The sequence below is a fragment of the Eriocheir sinensis genome, chromosome 51, assembly GCF_024679095.1.
Source record: "Eriocheir sinensis breed Jianghai 21 chromosome 51, ASM2467909v1, whole genome shotgun sequence".
In the NCBI taxonomy this organism is placed as follows: domain Eukaryota; kingdom Metazoa; phylum Arthropoda; class Malacostraca; order Decapoda; family Varunidae; genus Eriocheir; species Eriocheir sinensis.
In genome coordinates this window covers 12538127-12556980 of record NC_066559.1, presented here as the reverse complement: position 1 = coordinate 12556980, position 18854 = coordinate 12538127, and the positions used below count along the sequence as shown (strand labels likewise).

Here is an 18854-nt window from a genome sequence, read left to right as displayed (position 1 = left end):
AACTCGTAAACCGAGGTATGTCTGTACTTATGTACATGTCAATTATTTCATAGTTACTTGAAGCACTTAAAATGTAAAATATTTTCACAGATATTCCAAAGAGTTCAATGACTTCATCAGCAAGTGCCTTGTGAAGGATCCTGCCCTGAGACCAACAGCTCCAGAACTCCTAAAGGTAACTATTCTGGCTCATTGGTTGCTGATAATCCATTGTTTATAGTGGCTCCATCTTTACTTTTCAGCATTTTCCATTTTAGACCCCTAGTTGCATAATATGAATTGTTGGGGGGTGTTGGAGGGTCATGCGATGTCGATCTAGCACAGTTTTTGTGCTATTAACACTTGTTCATTTCGAGAAAAAAAGTGCAACTTTTATTTTATTTTTTATTATTTTACGTGTACGCCTTTAGCGCCGGTAGGCTTTTCTTGAGGGGCCTGGATGGTAGTCGGCCCCAGTCTGTCATGGAGCAGGCAAATGTTTATAGTGGCGCCATCTTCTCTTGGCTCATGCTGCCCCCCGGAACTCGTTCTTGATTCACTTGGACGGTTTCCTCTAGAGTCCAGGTTGATAGGTGGTCTTTAGGACAGCATGTTGGTAGTTTTAAGGCACTCGGCGGTGACTGAAAAATCTGAGGTGATAGCGTGGGGATTCGAACCCGTGTCGTCCATCATGCGGTGAATGTAGGCCCAGCACGCTACCACTCAGCCACCGCCTACCCGGCAAATACATTAAATGTGTGTTTTCATTTATTCATTCATCTTTGACGCCTGATCCTAGGAGCTCCCAGCAGGGGATGGCCACGGCAGAAGATTTTCCATCTCTCTCTCTATCCAGACACTCCCTCCTTGCCTGTTCAAAGTTTCTCTAGGATCTTTCACCCCTCTCCCTGACATACTCCTGCACCCTATCTCTCCATTTCACTGGAGGTTGTCTTCTAACAGTCCCTCCCTCTATCTCACTCATGTACACCCTCCTGGTCATTTTACTCTCCTCCATTTACTCCTTATGGCCAAGCCACTTTAAAGTCTGTCGCTTCACTTCTTCCACCAGTCCACACTTCTTCCCTTCACCCCTGTGACACATTCCCAAACGCTCATACACACTTTCATTACTCATTCCATCCATTCTACTCACACCACAAGCATTCCTCAAATAACTTATTTCCACTGCCTGCACTCTAGACCTCTGACTTTCATTCCAGGCCCATGTTTCGCTTGCATATGTGAGGGTTGGTAGGTACTATTACTGTATTTCTCAAATTCCTCTTTACCCCCCTGCTCACACTTCTGCCATTCATGATATGTCCCAAAGACCCTATCACCTTTCTTCCTTGCAATGCCCTTTCCCTTGTCTCTCCTTCTGTACCACCGTGCTTACACATAACTGATCCAAGGTACAGGGGTGATATGCCGCTATAATAATCCTGGGATAAGTCCATCATATACATCCTCTCCCTTCCTCTCCCTCCCTCCCCCCTACTGGGGGGGGATGTGTGTCTTGACCTGCAGTAAGAGAAAGTTTTTTTTTCATTCATTTCATGTTCTCGACTTCGCTTAACATCCATTTCCTGTACTTAACTCATTAACCTCCTCCATTTCTTCACCATTCAAAATTATTTTGCATTCTTTTTCTCATTCAATTCCCACTATATGGGCATACAAAATCCACAACCTCACTTCTACTCCACTCACAGACCATCACCTTACTTTTGTTGACATTTACTTTCAGCTTTCTCCTTTTACATACACTGACCAAATTTTGTAAGTTAATTTTGTTTGTTAAGTAAAGAGATTTGTATTTATCATCTTTACTGTATACATGAAGGAAGTATATAAAAGAAGTATATAAAGGCATACAAAATTATGCAAATAAATTTCAGATTTTCTAGTTTGATATTGTGAGCTTGGAGATGGGGGAAAATGTTCAGATAGGAATTGCAAGGAAGCTACACTTTGAGTAATCACATGAATTAATGTATATGCCAATTTTTCTGTATTTTTTTGGAGATTGTTTGAGGCAAAGAAAAAAAAAGAAATGCAATGAACATGACCCTTCTTCATTTTGTCAACACAGAATTGGTTGTCAAAAAGAAAGATTAGAAATGTTAGCCCGGTAGCAGCGACGGGCCAAATTTGTGCCATGATTTAAACCCCGCAAAATAGATGATACATAAACTGATCACAAATGCTTTGATATATATTATGAAATGGTTTGTGTGAGTGATGATTTTTTCTCATTTTTCTCGCTTAGAGGGACCATTAAAAAATATGATCCCCGCTGCTACCGGGCTAAACATACAATCACTAGAAATAAGAAGAATGAGAAGGGCTGTCATCATGCATCACATATGTGACTGGGAAAAAAATCAAGACACAAATAATCATACCATGAATACAAGAAGACAGTAAAAAAATTCATACAAAGAGTTATTTACAATGCAAGGAAACTCTGTTTTTCAAGGTAACTGCTAAATGGAATTCCTTGCCAAACAAAATGTAAAAAAACCTATACAAAACTACAGATATTGTTTGGTAACAAATTAAATATGGGATATTTTGTGTTATATGAGCTTGTCTCATACCTGAAAAGATTCAGTGGGTAAATAAATCATTAATGCATTTATCATGCGTAAATATTACATATCATTAATGCATTTATTATCCATGAATATTATCTTTACCATGGGCAATGGCTTTATTTCCCGGAGAGGCAGTGTGGAGAGTCAGAAAAGGGGATTACCATAGTGATGAGAGTTTCTATGCAATATATTTTTGAGAGGGGCCTGGTCACATGTAATGTGGTATGTGAATTACCATCACAGTAAAAGAATATAAATTGCATCTGCAAATTCCTGCTTTCAAGGGACTTTTATCAATTTTTCATTATTAATTATTTTCCACAGCATCCATTCATCAGCAAAGACCTTGACTCTAAGCCCATCCGAGATCTGCTGCTAGAGTACAAGGCTGAGGTTGTTGATGAGGAGGTTGATGAAGATGGTGATGTGAGTATTGATACAGGATGTTTTTTTGTTGTACTCACATTTTGTTTCTCAAAAATGTTCTTAACAGTGGGTTGTGATAGAGATATTTATGCAAGGGGATTTATCAAAGAGTTTGAAATTTCCTGGGAGATTGCTTGAGGCAGTGATGAGGTCAGAGTTGCTTATTCATAATCTGTTGCCATTATTTTTACCTACATAGAAAAGCAGTTTTTGAATTATTCAGTGTTTTAATGAGTGCATAGGCCAAAAATCAAGTTATAAAGATATGTTCTGCATGCAAAGTTGTCATTTTCATTAACATCTGGAAGATTTCTTGGTTGGAGTTTTATAAGTAATTTTCAAGAACGGTAATGAAAAGTTTGGTGTCGTTCATAATGTAGCAATTGATTTAGCTCAGGTTCAATAAATGCTTTATTGTAAATATTCATATTTTCAAGAAGGCAAATTTTGAACAAACAATGTTCTATTCAATTCAGCTTTTTTTTTTTTTTTTTTTTTTAAGCTACAAACCTATTTATCATGTTACTCTACTGAATACCCCTAGTAGATGTGCAACAGTGTTAAGTAATTGCATATCTAAACTTACATATCCATAGAATGGAAAACGTTGTGTAAGTTTTGTGGCAGTGAACGTCCTTCCTGGCTAAGGGCCTACTCAGATGCACCATTTAATTTCCATGTCAATCACTCATTGGGGTTTCTTATTTACAGAGTGAGCATGTACTTTGCTGAACTAGCTTAGTACTGCAAGTTTAAGACACTTTTTCATGCACTTGAACTAGTTTTGTAGTGTTTGCAGCTCTTGTAATAATCAGGGGAGGATATGTATAGTAATAACTCGTTTTAACCCCTTCACTCCGTCCGTCCGACGGCGTCACCGTATGGAAAGGGTTAGTCCTCTTCTAAACTTCTTAATCCTCTTTCATTTCCTCTTAATCCTCTTCTAAATCTCTTAAGAGGAAATAGAAGAAGATTAAGAGGAATTTAGAGGAGGATTGAGAGGTTTAGAAGAGGATTAATCCTCTTCCATTTCCTCTTGACCCTTTCCATACTGTGATGCCGACGTCTGTGTCACGGATGGAAAGGGTTAAGGCCTTTGTGGCAAGTGACTTGGGTTTACATTCTATGTGGTCTCAGTTACAGTAGAAAAGCTCACTTAGTAACACATTCTCAATGACACTTTGTTTTTATGCATCATTCTTTATTACAATCTTTGTAATTAGGGATGTATACAGTAGTAATAGGTCCTTGCATATGGAGGAAGAAGCAACTTTCAGATATGTCTAAAGTTTGATGTGGCTCATATTCACAATTTAGTGGGGGGAAAAAAGGAGTTTTCTTTCTTTACCCATCCCTCACACCTATATAGAAGAATAATGTTTAATGATTGTAAAGTGCTTCACTTTTTATGATGGTGTATCTGTCTGTAGTATGTATTATACTAATCTCATTTTTATGCAACTTCCTGTGCAGTTATCACCCTTTCCCCAAGCACATCCTATTTCTGCTTATTTCCATGCCTTCAGAAAGGAAAACGGAAAAAGAGAGAACAATATAAAAGAGTTGGTAAGAGTTGTTGTGTTCACTGTATGATGTGTAGCAGCTGCTAGTATGTGTTGTCTTGTCCTTTCTTATAAAAAAAAAAAGTTGTAGTATTGCATATACATAAAATTGATTTATTGTTTGATGAATAGGCCTTCCTTGTATACATGTGAAAAAGGAATATTAGATAGATAGATAGGTAGATAAGTAGACATTGATAGATAAATATAGATTAGTTCTCATCTCTGAAATTTGCCTGCTGAGGTGGCCAGCAAACTAAAATGGCGTAAAGTGTACCTTTACCCCAGACTTGGTATAATGTGTGTCAGTGCACTTTGCTGACCTTGGGCATCTTCATAAGTGGATGGCCACTGAGGATGAAGAAGTTTTTGTGGAGTTACCTCCTGACTGCTATAATGGTCAGTCATGACCCAAACTCAATGCAGATTGCTTGTATGCATAATTTGTTGCACTTGAAAAGAGAAACAGAAAAGCAAGTGCTAGTGATCATTCTGTGTGAAACTAGGTCAATCATTTTTTGTAATGGCTGCAGCATGGTTATGCCAGTGTATAAGACTCACCCAGAAATATGCAGAAAGATTTTGTATTGTACCACAAACATCATCAAGAGGGAGCTAGAGGCAAATTTGCCTCTTGCTGATATTTGAAGCAATCTTGCCTTTCTGTCTTTTCTTGGACAGGTCTTATGGACTGATGTGATCACCACTACCTGCCTGAAACCAACAAGGTACACTGGTGTATTTTATACCATGCCATGCCTGGCAGGGGAGGTACAGTTTACACCATTGTAATTGCCTACCTTCTTGTCCAGCAAACTTCAATGGCAAGGTCTGTCTGGACAAGGGTGTACCAAGTTTCATCACATCTCATGTTGCTGGTCTATGTCTAAGGGCAGCCTGCAAAAAGTGTATGATTTTGTTGAAAAATTATTGCCATTGCACTTAACCCTTTCATTGCTAATCGCTCACAGCAAGACTATTCCCCAGGCACACTCAGGCAGCCCAGCGGGAGGAGGAGGAGGAGGGGGGGGGGGCTCTTAACTGCTGTATCTCAAAAACTATTCATCACAGCTAAAAACAAAAAATACCATTGGAAAGAGGAGGCCAAGATCTATAAGATTCGGTTATGTTAGCCTCTCCTGTGAACGTACAGGCACATTCGTGAGGTGTTGCCTGTGAAGACGTACATTCATGCGTACGCAACGGTCAGATAAATTGAGGCAACTACTGAGTAGGGGTAGGGGTGTTGGCAGGGTAGTATTGCCAACTGCAAAATTTACAACTATTTTGTCAAAAAATCAGTTAGGTGATAGGTGAAGCTTTGCAAAAAGGCCGCAATATTGGACAACAACATCCACCAGTTACTCGTCCGTAGATTTTCCGCTTTAGGCTGATACGATTTTCCACCAAATTTAGTGGAAAACCCACTGAATTGGCAATGCTGTAGGGTGAGAAATAGTGTTGGAACACTCACACGTGGAAAATTTGAGTGCGACTGGTGCTCGCAGTGAGGATTTAGAATCACCGGCAAGTTACGCTAGTCCTCGCTGCGTGGATTTAGCATCGAAAGGGTTGAAAATTGAAAGTTGATCATTACTTCACAGACATCTTGTATAGCACCAGAATTCTCCCCATGTCACCCACCTACACTTGCCTTAAGGCATTCTAGCTTAATTTGCATGTCCCGGGCACTTGTTTCTACCTTCAATATCAGGGCCCTCTCCCATACCACTAAATGTGCAGGTAACCATTACTAGGTGAAAAGAAGTGAGACAAGAGGGAGTATAAATAGTAAGCAAACTATAGGCAATAGGTCTCGTTAATAAAAAATGGAAGGAAAGGGCTTAGTAAAAGAGACTTTGCCAAGGTCATCTCTGCTTGAAGGCCTGGGTGTCGAGCCATGATGAGGTCACAGTGAGCCAGTCCCTGCATTGTCTGTGATTAGTTGTTGTCATGATCATATTGTATCAGTCTCACCCTCAGTAAACACCAAACATTAACGACTTTATGAACAAAATTTGTGGTGCATCAAATTCACATGCCTCCTTATTTTCACTGTCTCTAGACAACTGATCACAAACTATATGGAGACAGCCTCACACTGTGATGGCATCATGACTCAAAGCCCAAGGCTACATACAGACAGCCTACAGATGGTATTCTATTGCCACTAAATTTATATTCATAACAAGGAGACTGCTTCACAAGAGTAGATTAGCAACAAGACTAGCATCATGCTTGGCACATAAGCAGATAAAATGACTGGTGGCTGCAGTCAGGCCAACACCTTCTCAGTTGGCTGGCTGTCAAGCAAAGATGATGTACATTGAGTCAGTCATCACATAGTTGGTGATTAGTTGTCTAGCGATGGTGAAAATATGGAGTCACGAGAATCTGTTATGTCATCACTTTCCTTCTTAACATTGATGTTGCTAAGTTTTTATTGAAGGTGTAATCACAATGTCATTGACAAAAGTAAAGGCACAATAGATTTGGGTGTCTATTACTTTCACAGTGTCTAGACAATAGATTGCAGACTGTGCATAGACAGCCTTACACCGTGACCACATTAGGGCTCAACTCCCAGTCCTCTAAATGTAGATGGCCTTACCTAAGTCTCTTCCACTGTTGTTTCTGTTCCACCATTGCTTACAACACTTGTTGCCCCCCTATATGTTTGGCTTGTTTGTGCAGCCTCATATTTCTGAACTTGTTACCCTGTAATGGTTATCTTCATATTTGGAGGTATGGGAGATAATCCTGGTGGTGATGGATGTGGTGAGGTGCATCTAGAACCTTCAAATAAGACCAGAGAGGTTAAAAGAACATCTTGACCACCATGGGTCAGGCAGTGGGACCAGGTAGAAGGAAATTTTATAAAGGTAGAGACTGTAATGGTCCCCTCTGAGTGAAGCCTAGGCCAATGAGTGGCTGCCATATTGGTAGAGGGTTGACTCCATGAGCTGATTAGTTTGGTGGTTTAAGAAGGTTTAATTGTGTTGTTATATAGTTGTGAAATGAAGTGGCATGCAAATTCTTGACCTCATTGAGGTACTCTGTTCTGAGGTATCATTTAATGAGATATTGAGCAGTGCCATTTACAGGGTATGTACCAAGGATTATATAATATAAGGATAGCTCACTAAGCGTTTGTTTTATCCACAATGCACCGCGGATGACATCACACATGTACACAAATGGTGCTGGGCGAGAAACTGGTTCACTTCACTGTGTTCTCACCGCAGCGTGCTCGGTGAAAATGGTGATTTGTGCTGTATATGGGTGTTACAGTGGCTCAACCTGTATAATAAGGATAGCTTACTAAGCATTTTTTTACCCACGATGCACCGCGTATGCAATCTGGTTCACTCTCTCCATATAAAGTGTATTGGGGGGCCATTACTTATTGATCTTGTCATTCATTCATAGTCAGATTTTGCATTTTTTTTTATTTTTTATTGCTGGGGTATGTGGTTGAATTGGGCAGCTGTTAAGTTGGCCAGTGGTGTGCAGTGGTGGAAATATTTGAGAAATATGTTATATGGGGGTTGCTGGGAAATGTTGCTGTCTGCCATGTAATGGTGCTTGCGTTTTCTGAAGTTTCGTTAACGTTCGCTTTCTGTAACTTTGTAGGGGTAACTAATCCTGTCATCAAAATAGCTAACATATATATTAATTGAAGTGTTACTGTTGGATCAGGAAAATTATATCAAATGGTTAATATAAATAATGTATAAAGGGATCAATGTATATGTAAGAATACACACAGACTATACCAACTTCTATATTATCTATAACGAAATTGATGACAGGATTGGTTACCCCTGTAAAATTGTAGACGGTGGGTGTTGGTGCAATTTGAGGGAACGTCAGCGTCGATGTGTGGTGGACTGCAGTGTTTCTCGGTATCTTTTTCTAACCTATTTCTCAAATAATTCTGTTGCTCTGTACTGTTTGCCAACTCAACAGCTGCCTAATTTGATTGCATGTCCTTAGCAATCAAAAAAGCACAAAATCTGACCATGAATATGAATAAATAAGGGTTTTCTAGTACATTTTATACCGTGAGAGCAGGGTGAGAGTGAACCAGATGACATACCGCAGTCATGACGTCATCGATGACGTTTCAGTGAGCTATCCTTATAGTATATCATCCTTGGTATGTACTATATAAATAGGTTAGATCTAGGATTGGTAATAAAGAGGAAATTCACTACCTTCTCAAAAAACCTTGACAGTGTTCTTTAACCTGGTAGCAGCGGGGATCATGTTTCTTAATGGTCCCTCTAAGCGAGGAAAAAGAGAAAAAATCATCACTCATACAAACCATTTCATAATATATATCAAAGCATTTCTGATCAGATTATGTATCATCTATTTTGGGGGGTTTATATATCATGGCACAAATTTGGCCTGTCGCTGCTACACGGTAAAGCCACAAATTTGGCCCGTCGCTGCTACCAGGTTAAGGTGTAGTAAAAAGTATAACATAAAAATTTGGTAAAATGGTCATATTTCATTGGCAAGTCAATAGTACTGCTAGATGTAACAGTGTGATATAGCAGTATGGGCCACTTGCTGGGCCATTATAAGTGATGAAAGGGATTGCTAGCTGCATTAACCCGGTAGCAGCGACAGGCCAAATTTGTGCCATGATACAAACCCCCCAAAATAGATGATACATAATCTGATCACAAATGCTTTGATATATATTATGAAATGGTTTGTGTGAGGGCTGATTTTTCCTCATTTTTCTCGCTTGGAGGGACCATTAAGAAACATGATCCCCGCTGCTACCAGGTTAACTATGGCTTTCAGTGATAGAAGGGGATGACAGTCTGTGTTGGTGTGGCTTACAGTACAGGAAGAGGGTCCCAAGCTGTTAGCTTGACTTGCGGCAATAGAAGAGGGCCACAATTGAGCTGTGTTGATGCGACTTACAGTTATGAAAGATAGCTACAAGTTATCCGAGATTTACTTACATATAATGGCTTAAATTCAGTCATTAATGAATCCTATTTTTCATCTAGTTTGGGAGATCTACTTTGAAGTCAAGTATTACTATGCAGGAAAACAACACACATGATCTGCTGTGTACAGACATGCAAAAGTTGCCAGACTAATTTCGTTAGTGGAGTGTGGGGATGTTGTATATTGTCAGCTTTATTGTAAGTTGTTTCATTAAACTGTAATTTTAATAACAAAGAATTGCTATCGTAATAATTGCTTGGAATGAAAAGATTGGCTTTATTGGCACATTGTTAGTGTTGCTACTCACATGTTACCCTTCTTCCAATATGGCAGCCACAGGCTGTACAGGATTAATTTTCTAGTAAGCCACACTGGGTCATTACCATCTCCCTTTATTTAATTTCTTTGAACCTTAGCCTACCAGGTAAAGATTTTAATTTTATATTTTTACGTATGCTGTGTGATTGTTGAGGTTGCACTTTTATTTTTATTTTTAATAGGTGTATTTGGGCAACATTTCAGACAAGCCTGAAATAATTATCCATTTTATCAGGTGATTAATATTCCAACTTACCAGTAAAACTTTTTTGCTCTTATTTTTCAATTTCATTTAGGCACAAACTTGGTGGATCATTGTATGTATAAGTGTATATAAATTTATCAATTTATTGAATTATACCATTTTGTGTGTGTGTGTGTTGTGTGTGTGTGTGTGTGTGTGTGTGTGTGTGTGTTTACCTAGTTGTAGTTTTACAGGGCCTGGGCTTACGCTTGTGTGGTCCTGTCTCAATATCTGTATCTCTCCAGTTTTTCCTTAAAGTTGTGCACACTCTTAGCTGAAACTATTTTCTCACTTAGTCTGTTCCAAACCTCTATGTTTCTTTGTGGGAAGCTATATTTCTTTGTCTCTCAAGCATCTTCCTTTCCTCAACTTTTTACTATGTCCACATGTGTTGCTACCGTTTCTTCTTTCTCTTAGTAGTAACTCCTCATTGTCTACTTCTTCCATTTTAATCAATATATATATATATATATATATATATATATATATATATATATATATATATATATATATATATATATATATATATATATAAAATTTACAACAAAGGAGACAGCTCAAGGACACACACACACACACACACACAAAAAAAAAAAAAAAAAAAAAGCCCGCTACTCGCTGTATTGTATTAGGTCCCAGGCCCTTTGTAAACACTACACTAGGCCCCATTGGAAACACCGCCGATCAGCTGATCAGTGGGGAGCTCGCTGACCATGTGTCCTTCTTTCACGGTGTCTCGAATGTTTGTTTGTGTGTGTGTGTGTGTGTGTGTGTGTGTGTGTGTGTGTGTGTGTGTGTGTCCATGTCAGTGTGTGTGTGTCCATGTCAGTGTGTGTGTGTGTCCATGTCATTGTGTGTGTGTCCATGTCAGTGTGTGTGTGTGTGTATGTGTGTGTTTGTGTGAAATGAGTTACCTTCTTTCTCAGCCAAGCGCTGTGTGATGGAGCAGTCACACAAGCTAGTTTCTCTGGAATTTTGTGCTGAGATTAAAAGTCGGCTGCATTTCACGGGAAACTCAGTGGAATTCTAGTCATAATTTCAGCCACCAGCATGTTGGTTGTTTTCTTGCGAGGTTGCCAAGTTGTGGTCACAAGAAGAAGAGCGTGTTAGCTGATCACTCCAGTAGCTATCCACGTGTTTGTTTCAGCACAATGAGTTCCACAAAGCTAGATAAGCTTGGAGTAACCAGGTTGAGCAGGTCTTGGACCTGAGTTTTGTCCGAGCGCAGCCATTGCCTCATTGTGTCTGGGTCCTCACTGCTAAGTTCTTGTAGCATTTAATAGTAGCAACCTGTAACACACACACTCCCTTTGTCTCTGTGCTAACCATTCATGAGTTCACAGGTGCTTTCCTTTCATTTTCACAAATCAACCGCTGCAACGTCTGGATCCATTGTTTGTTTTGCTTTTCAACTGATATTTTCCAGAATTCAGAAAATTGTCTGGAGATAGTTTTGGTAGAAAATTCCTGAGAAACTAACGTGTGTGACTGCGCCTTTTAACGGTCGAGAACTTGTCCACTCGTGAAGTTCGTAATTATGACACAAATGTCATAAGCTGAAACAAGGATTTTAAAAATAATTCATGGGGGGTTTCGTGATAACCTCAAGTCATATGTTGAGGACGTCTTAACCCAAGGACTCCCTGAATTGGCAGTTTACTCTTAAGTTTATCTGTCTTCAGCAAAATGCCCACAACAGGCTCAACAAGCTGCTTCTTCTTTTGACATACATTTTTGTCTGTTTACAATTATCATCTGAGTAGGTGCTTGTAGTTATGATCGTTTTTATTATCAGTTTCATATTTTCATTACTTGTTTTATATAGAAAGAAGCATATGCTGAACAAAGTGTGGTAAAAATTTGGGACATGTACTGAATATTTTTTATTGTCAGACCAAGTATTGTAAACGTCTGTGAATGGGCTGCTTCCCCGGATAGTGATTTCCTTGCTGGTCCAGAAAATCAAGGGTGGAATGTACCTTGAAAAATAAATTAAAAATCCTTACATGCTTATACTGTACAGTGTGTGGAGGCAGGTAGACAGGTCTACTCAAACAACTGAAAGATTGGCAAAAATATGCAGGTCTGCGCATCATGACCGTTCCCGTTCATATTTCTGGCTTGCGTCACACACCATACTTCCAGCTGATTGCTGAGAGTGACAAGTGTAGTGTGCCATGAACAATTTTCCATATGTGGCAGAAATCTCTGCTGATTTGGGCTATCGTTCAGCTGGTTTGGTGCATATCAGACCATTTTGAATGCTTTACAATAATTTTGTTAAAAATACTTGCCCAATAAATGCATCAAACATGAAACGCCATGAACAAACACATTGGATGTGAGGCCACCCTATAAGATAGAGTTTTGTATAAGAAGCATTTTTTTTTTTTTTTTCATGGTTATCTTCGTCAAAATATTAAAAAGTTGTAATTTATTTGTTTTCAATGTCAGTATAATCTTTATTATCCTAATAATTTTTTGCTGTTTGTTATGCTTCATAATATAAATAAGCCATTATAAAATCCTTGAAGTCCATAGTAAAATAATATACTTTTGGTTTAGTGGTTAGGTCCTGTGTTCGATTCCCAGACTGGCTGTTGGTAAAACATCTTTTCCCTAGCCGGTCAATTTTTCATGTACTTTGAGAAGAAGCAGTTCCTCCCATGACAGCAGTGGCATCCATTCCTGTGAAATGTTTCCCCATGTAAGGGACAGGAAGTTGAATGGCTTGCATCTCTCAAAGGGGGCCTCAGGTCACATTTCTGTGGAAGAATGTGATGACAAGACAATTAAAAATCAAAGAATGTTGTCTAAATTGGAGAAAGGAAGCCATATAATGTCCTGAGACACAGATAAGAGCTTAGTAGACCTGATGTCATGGGTTACCCTTTAACTTCACACAAGAGTGTCTGCCTTGCATCTCTGGGGTCCTGGGTTTAAATCCCAGTGGGTTGTAGGAAAAAAAAATCTGTAGTAGAGGGAGGTGGTGGCCGAGTGGTCAGCATGGTGGCGCAGTGTCCTGGAGAATCCGGGTTTAAGTTCTGCCCACTGCTACAAGCTGACCATTTTCAGTCATTGCCAAATGGCCAAAGACTTCCCACATCTTGTTATAAAGACCACCCATCAAACTGGACTCTGGATAAACTCTCTAAAGAGGATAAAAATGAGCTCCAGGAGGTAGCATAAGCAGCTACACCATTATGGGCTGGGTCTGTTCATCAGGTCCCATCAAGAAAGCGTACCAATGCTAAAGGCTGGAAAAAAAAGGACGTCTAAATTGGAGAAGCCATATAATGGCCTGAGACACAGATAAGAGCTTTGTAGACCTGAAGTCATGGGGTACCCTTTAACTTGACACAAGAGTGTCTGCTTTGCATCTCTGGGGTCCTGGGTTTAAATCCCAGTGGGTTGTAGGAAAAAAATGTTATGTAGTAGAGGGAGGTGGTGGTTGAGTGCAGTGGCGTATCCAGGATTTTTCCCAGAAGGGGCAAACACTTGAAAAATTTCCCCCAAACATTTGGCACCAGAAGTAGTGTTCTTTGATGTTAAATTCTACCAGAAAGAAAAGAAGGAGGAAGGGAAGGTTGAGTTAGGGTTAGGGTTATCCATCAGTATATAATAATACTGTTCCATATGGCAATTTCTATTTTTTTTTATCCAGGAATAGATTGCTAATGTACCTAACTATATTGAGCCAAAAGCAATTTAGGAAACTTTATTTACTAATCCTGTAAGGACTGTCTTTTAGGTTATATTCTCTGGTTATAATTTTATTGATTTAAATTTTCAAACCGAGGATTTTTTGGATTATGATTTCCTGACTCAAAAAAATATGACGGTATTTTCAGATGAGTGGGATTCAGATTAAATGATTTATACAGTATTCCTATCGTATTTTGGGGGGCTTCATGGTGCAGTGGTTAGCACACTCGGCTCACGACCGAGAGAGCCCGGGTTCGATTCCCAGGCAAAGTGGAAAAATTTGGGCGGCTTTTCTGATACCCTACGCCCCTGTCCACCCAGCAGTGAATGGGTACCAGGTATTAATTGGGGGTTGTGTCCCATCTCCTGGGATCTGTTCCCTTCTATAATTCCTTCCCCTTCTGTCTCTCTCCGGCATGTGACCACAGATGTTGCGCTGACTATACGAAACTTTCAAACTTTCCTATTGTATTTATTATTTTTTACATTGTAAGACATTCATTTTTCATCTCTGCTACTGCTCTAATCTCTTCATTTTATTACCAGCATACATGTGATAATTTAGTGGGCATAGCATGTAAGGCATTGGTTTACAGATAACTGACAAATCTGCATCATATTTAACCTGGTAGCAGCGGGGATCATGTTTCTTAATGGTCCCTCTAAGCGAGAAAAATGAGAAAAAAATCATCACTCACACAAACCATTTCATAATATTATCAAAGCATTTGTGATCAGATTATGTATCATCTTTTTTGGGGGGATTTATATCATGGCACAAATTTGGCCCGTTGCTGCTACATGGTAAAGCCACAGATTTGACCTGTCACTGCTACTGGGTTAATGTGTTAGTAGGCAAATTGGATAAAAAGAATGAATATTGTTCAACAAAATTGGTTTAGTTCACTTTTGGGTTTAGAAAGTCTGCATTCAGCTACATCTTTTGTGAATATATTTTGTTGTTTTATTTGCTGACTATCCAGTGGCATGTTTACCAGGATGGTCATTGCATGCCCCTGAATGTTATCACTATTTGGAAGTTTGTGGTCTTTCAAGGTAGTCAAGTTTTTAGAGACAGCCATGACTTGCATGGGGCCAAATAAGGCAAGTATAGTCAATGGTTCATTTATTAATGTGATAGTTTCCTTAAAAGAATCAAAGGAAAAAATAAAGCAGATGAAAGCTTAATATTAGCAAAGGCAGTGTGTCACTGGAAAATATAATTGTTTGGTCAAAGGCAGAATTCATTTTGTTAGTCACATTCTATTTGTTCATATGTACTTCACTCAGTTCTGGTGATGTACAGTTCAACTTTACTCTAATGAACCGAATACCCCTAAGCTATTAAATATTGTATGAAATATTGGTAGATTTTTGGTTTGGGTGATGCTACAGTTTTCCATTGCTTTGTTTAGCATTATTTTTCCAGATATTATCTTGAAAGTCCCTTGACTCATCTGTTACAATATCACTGCAAAAGGTTTTTGTTTGTAGTTCTGAAAAAAAAAAATCTGAAGAAAATATCAAATTCTTAACTCTTGGTTATGTAGAACCTATCCATGCAAGATTTTAATATCATCAGACAATTTTCTCAATTTTTTTATTGTCTTTCTTATCTTTTACTATTTAATGCTTGTTTCATCAAACAATTTCCTCAAAGATTTAATGTGATTAATAAGCTAATGGACATGCAGTTCATTGTTTGTTTTTAATGTGATGTCTTCCCTCCACACTTCAAAATATGTTTTGTCTGAAAGACACCAAATTCCCTTTTGCATCATCACCATAAACATTTTTATGTTTTAAATATTTTCCTGTTTTTAAATTTATTCAGCTAAGCAGTATACATTATTTCTGCCTATTTTCATTAATATTTTCCACAAGTCAAAATCATGTCATCTTGTGTACATGTACGGTGTGCATTGCTTTTATTGCTTGATTTGCTTTTCTAATATACCAGATGCAACCACAGATAAAATGTGTGCTAATATGATTCCCTAATGTTTGTTCAGTTGCTACTCAGTATCAACTGTGCCTACATTTAAGAATACTAAAATGTCTAACTTCTTACATAGCTAGGGCCTATAACTGGGAACTTTCCTCATGTCTCTTCATCTGAAAAGAGCAAAATATTTGATTAATATGTAGACATAATGAAAATGTTGAAATCCGTTTAAGTTTTCAGAAAGCCATATGAAAGACTGAGATATTAGAAACATCCGTTTAGTGATTGTCATGTGTTCCTATAAGATATTGTTTCGTACTGTGCATAGCTGATTCATAGTGTAGTTTTTGCCCTGAAGTGTCAAGTTGTTGGTCCTATTTACATACCCATCTCTTGATCCCACTGAGTGCCCCACAATGGAACTGGCCTTGATGCCAGAGGTATGTTCTACTTGCTACAGTCTCAGCTGGAAACTTCCATCCACAGTTGGAAGTACTGAAGGTTTTATATTTTTATTATTACTATTTTATTACATAATGTTTACAATTACCAACTTGTGCATTGAAGGTCCAGTTTGGGCTGGGTATTTCTTTACATTTTGCTTGGTAATATGTGACGTACATTTACTTGCAAGGCATTTGTGAAATAATTGTTATTTATGGAATTGAATGCGTGTATCAAATTCATGAATGTCCTTGCATGCAGGTACAATTTTTATGATTTACTTGTTTGCACTAGCTTTTTTTAAATTTATGGTTATTGTTAATGTATAGCATCAGTTATATTTATTTGATAAAAGAGAATGTGATTGATACATTTGAAACTGTCTTCCTTTACAACACCCAAGGCCAGGATAACATATGATAAAAGTTATTGCATGGAAGGTATTTTGTGTTCATATTTGGCATTGATAATCCTTTTGAGTTGCAGTTATTGCTTCTGAAGTTATTTAATGATATTGATTCCTCCACAAAATAACAGTAATATTAAGTTATGGCTTTCAAAGCATGAACAGAGCAGGATATAGTTAAGCTTAAATTCTGATTACATTCACAACTTTGGTGTTAAATCCTGTAATTTGTTACTGGTGCAAGGAATTTACCTTTTTTTCATAAATTTGTGCTGATGATGGATTGTTTAGTATTATCTTCTATGGCTGTAAAAGAACGTGACACAATGGAAATCTTTTTTATGTTCATTAAAAAAAAATTATATATATATATATATATATATATATATACATATATATATATATATATATATATATATATATATATATATATATATATATATATATATATATATATATATATATATATATATATTATACAGTAAACCCTGCATAAGTCGGACCCGAACAAGCTGGACACTTTCAGGACTTTTTTTTTTTTTTTTTTTCCCCGAGTGCACCGGTAGGCACTTTTTGCCCTTTGAATGAGTAATTTTAAGCCACTCGGCTTATATACTGGCTAAAATATCCCTGATAGCCAATAAATGATTCTATAATTCTTGTATCGACTTCCGACATTTGCCTCGTAAATACGAACTTCACGCAGGAACTAGTTTGTTGAGCGGGGCGGAAGAATACTCAGAGGCATGACAATATGAGCGTAGCTCACTTCCTTTATATCACAACTAGGTAAATACAGGGAAGGGGAAAGGGAGGAGGAGAGGGACAAAGTGAGAGATAAAAAAAATACAAATGGAAGATGTAAGAAGGGAGAACAAAGAAAAGGCGTGGAGAAAACAGGGAGAGATAGAGAGGATGAAAATAAGAACAAAGAAAAAGGGAGTGGGGAGGGAGGTGCAGTAGGGAGAGTCAGGTCAGGTCCTGAGAGAGAGTCAGGTCAGGGCTTCAGTCAGGACATGAGGACTGACTTCTGCCCCTCCATCCCCACAGGCTTCCCATTTCCCCTTCTGTGTGTGTGTGTGTGTGTGTGTGTGTGGACCTGACCTGACTCGATACTGACCCTCCCTCCCCACTCCCTTCTCCTTTCTTCTTCTTGTGTGTGTTTGTGTGTGTGTGTGTTCATATAATCTAATGGGGAAGGAGAAAGGGAGGAAGAGTGATAGTGAGAGATAAGGCTAAAGATAAGAGGGTGTGAGAAAGGAGGAAACAAGGGAAATGAGTGGAGGAAATGGGCTGGGAAAAGAAGAGAGAGGTAGGGAGGGTCAGATAAAGGTGAGGTAAAAGGGAGAGAGAAAAGGTGTGAGTGGGAGGGAAAGAGATTAAAAGAGCATAACTGGGAGGGAGGGGAAAGGAAAAGAAGAAAGAAATAAGAAGGAAGGAGAAAAATATGGGGACAGAGAGGGAGATGAAAGAAAGGAAGTGAGGAGGAGTGAACCAGGGAAAAGCCTAATGCCGCAATAGGCCGCGACGGAAAATCAAAAATAAAAAAGTGGGTCACGATACGTCGTTAGAAATGAAATTCCGTCGTAAGTCAAGGACCTCCTGTACTCCTAAACACTTTCTACACTTTTAAACCAATGCAATTTTAACGGCATAAAATTCAATTTTTTTTTTAGTTTTGATTTTTTAGGCTAGAAAACGCTTATTTTACTGCAAAAATATTTGAAATAATAAATATATAAAAATATCTATAAACCGCAAAATCCCGCGATGTAGCAAAAAATCTGCGATACGATACAATTTAAAAATCTGCGATGTAGCGAGACCGCGACAGGTGAACCGCGATATGGTGAGGGATTACTCTCTCTCTCTCTCTCTCTCCTAAACCGTAACATAATTTTCTTTCCACGGGCCGGAACCAATAAGCACTTTTCATGTATTTCAATACCTCGAGTTTCGCGATCCTCGAGTTTAACGCTATACCTTTAGAATGAAGCAAGCGCGAAACTCGAGAGGGTACTGTGTATATATATATATATATATATATATATATATATATATATATATATATATATATATATATATATATATATATATATATATATATATATATATATATATATATATATATATATATATATATATATATATATATATATATATATATATATATATATATATATATATATATATATATATATATATTATATATATATTATATATATATATATATATATATATATATATATATATA

At 38.0% G+C, this 18854-nt stretch overlaps 1 protein-coding gene across 1 annotated transcript in view; it reads left to right on the top strand.

Annotated features, from left to right (window-relative positions):
- LOC126982754 (serine/threonine-protein kinase 10-like) overlaps positions 1 to 18854 on the top strand; it is a 114361-nt gene that overhangs the window by 37700 nt on the left and 57807 nt on the right. The window contains 2 exon segments of the mRNA XM_050835082.1: positions 91 to 175; positions 2904 to 3005. Coding sequence (XP_050691039.1) covers positions 91 to 175; positions 2904 to 3005 — 187 coding nt within the window.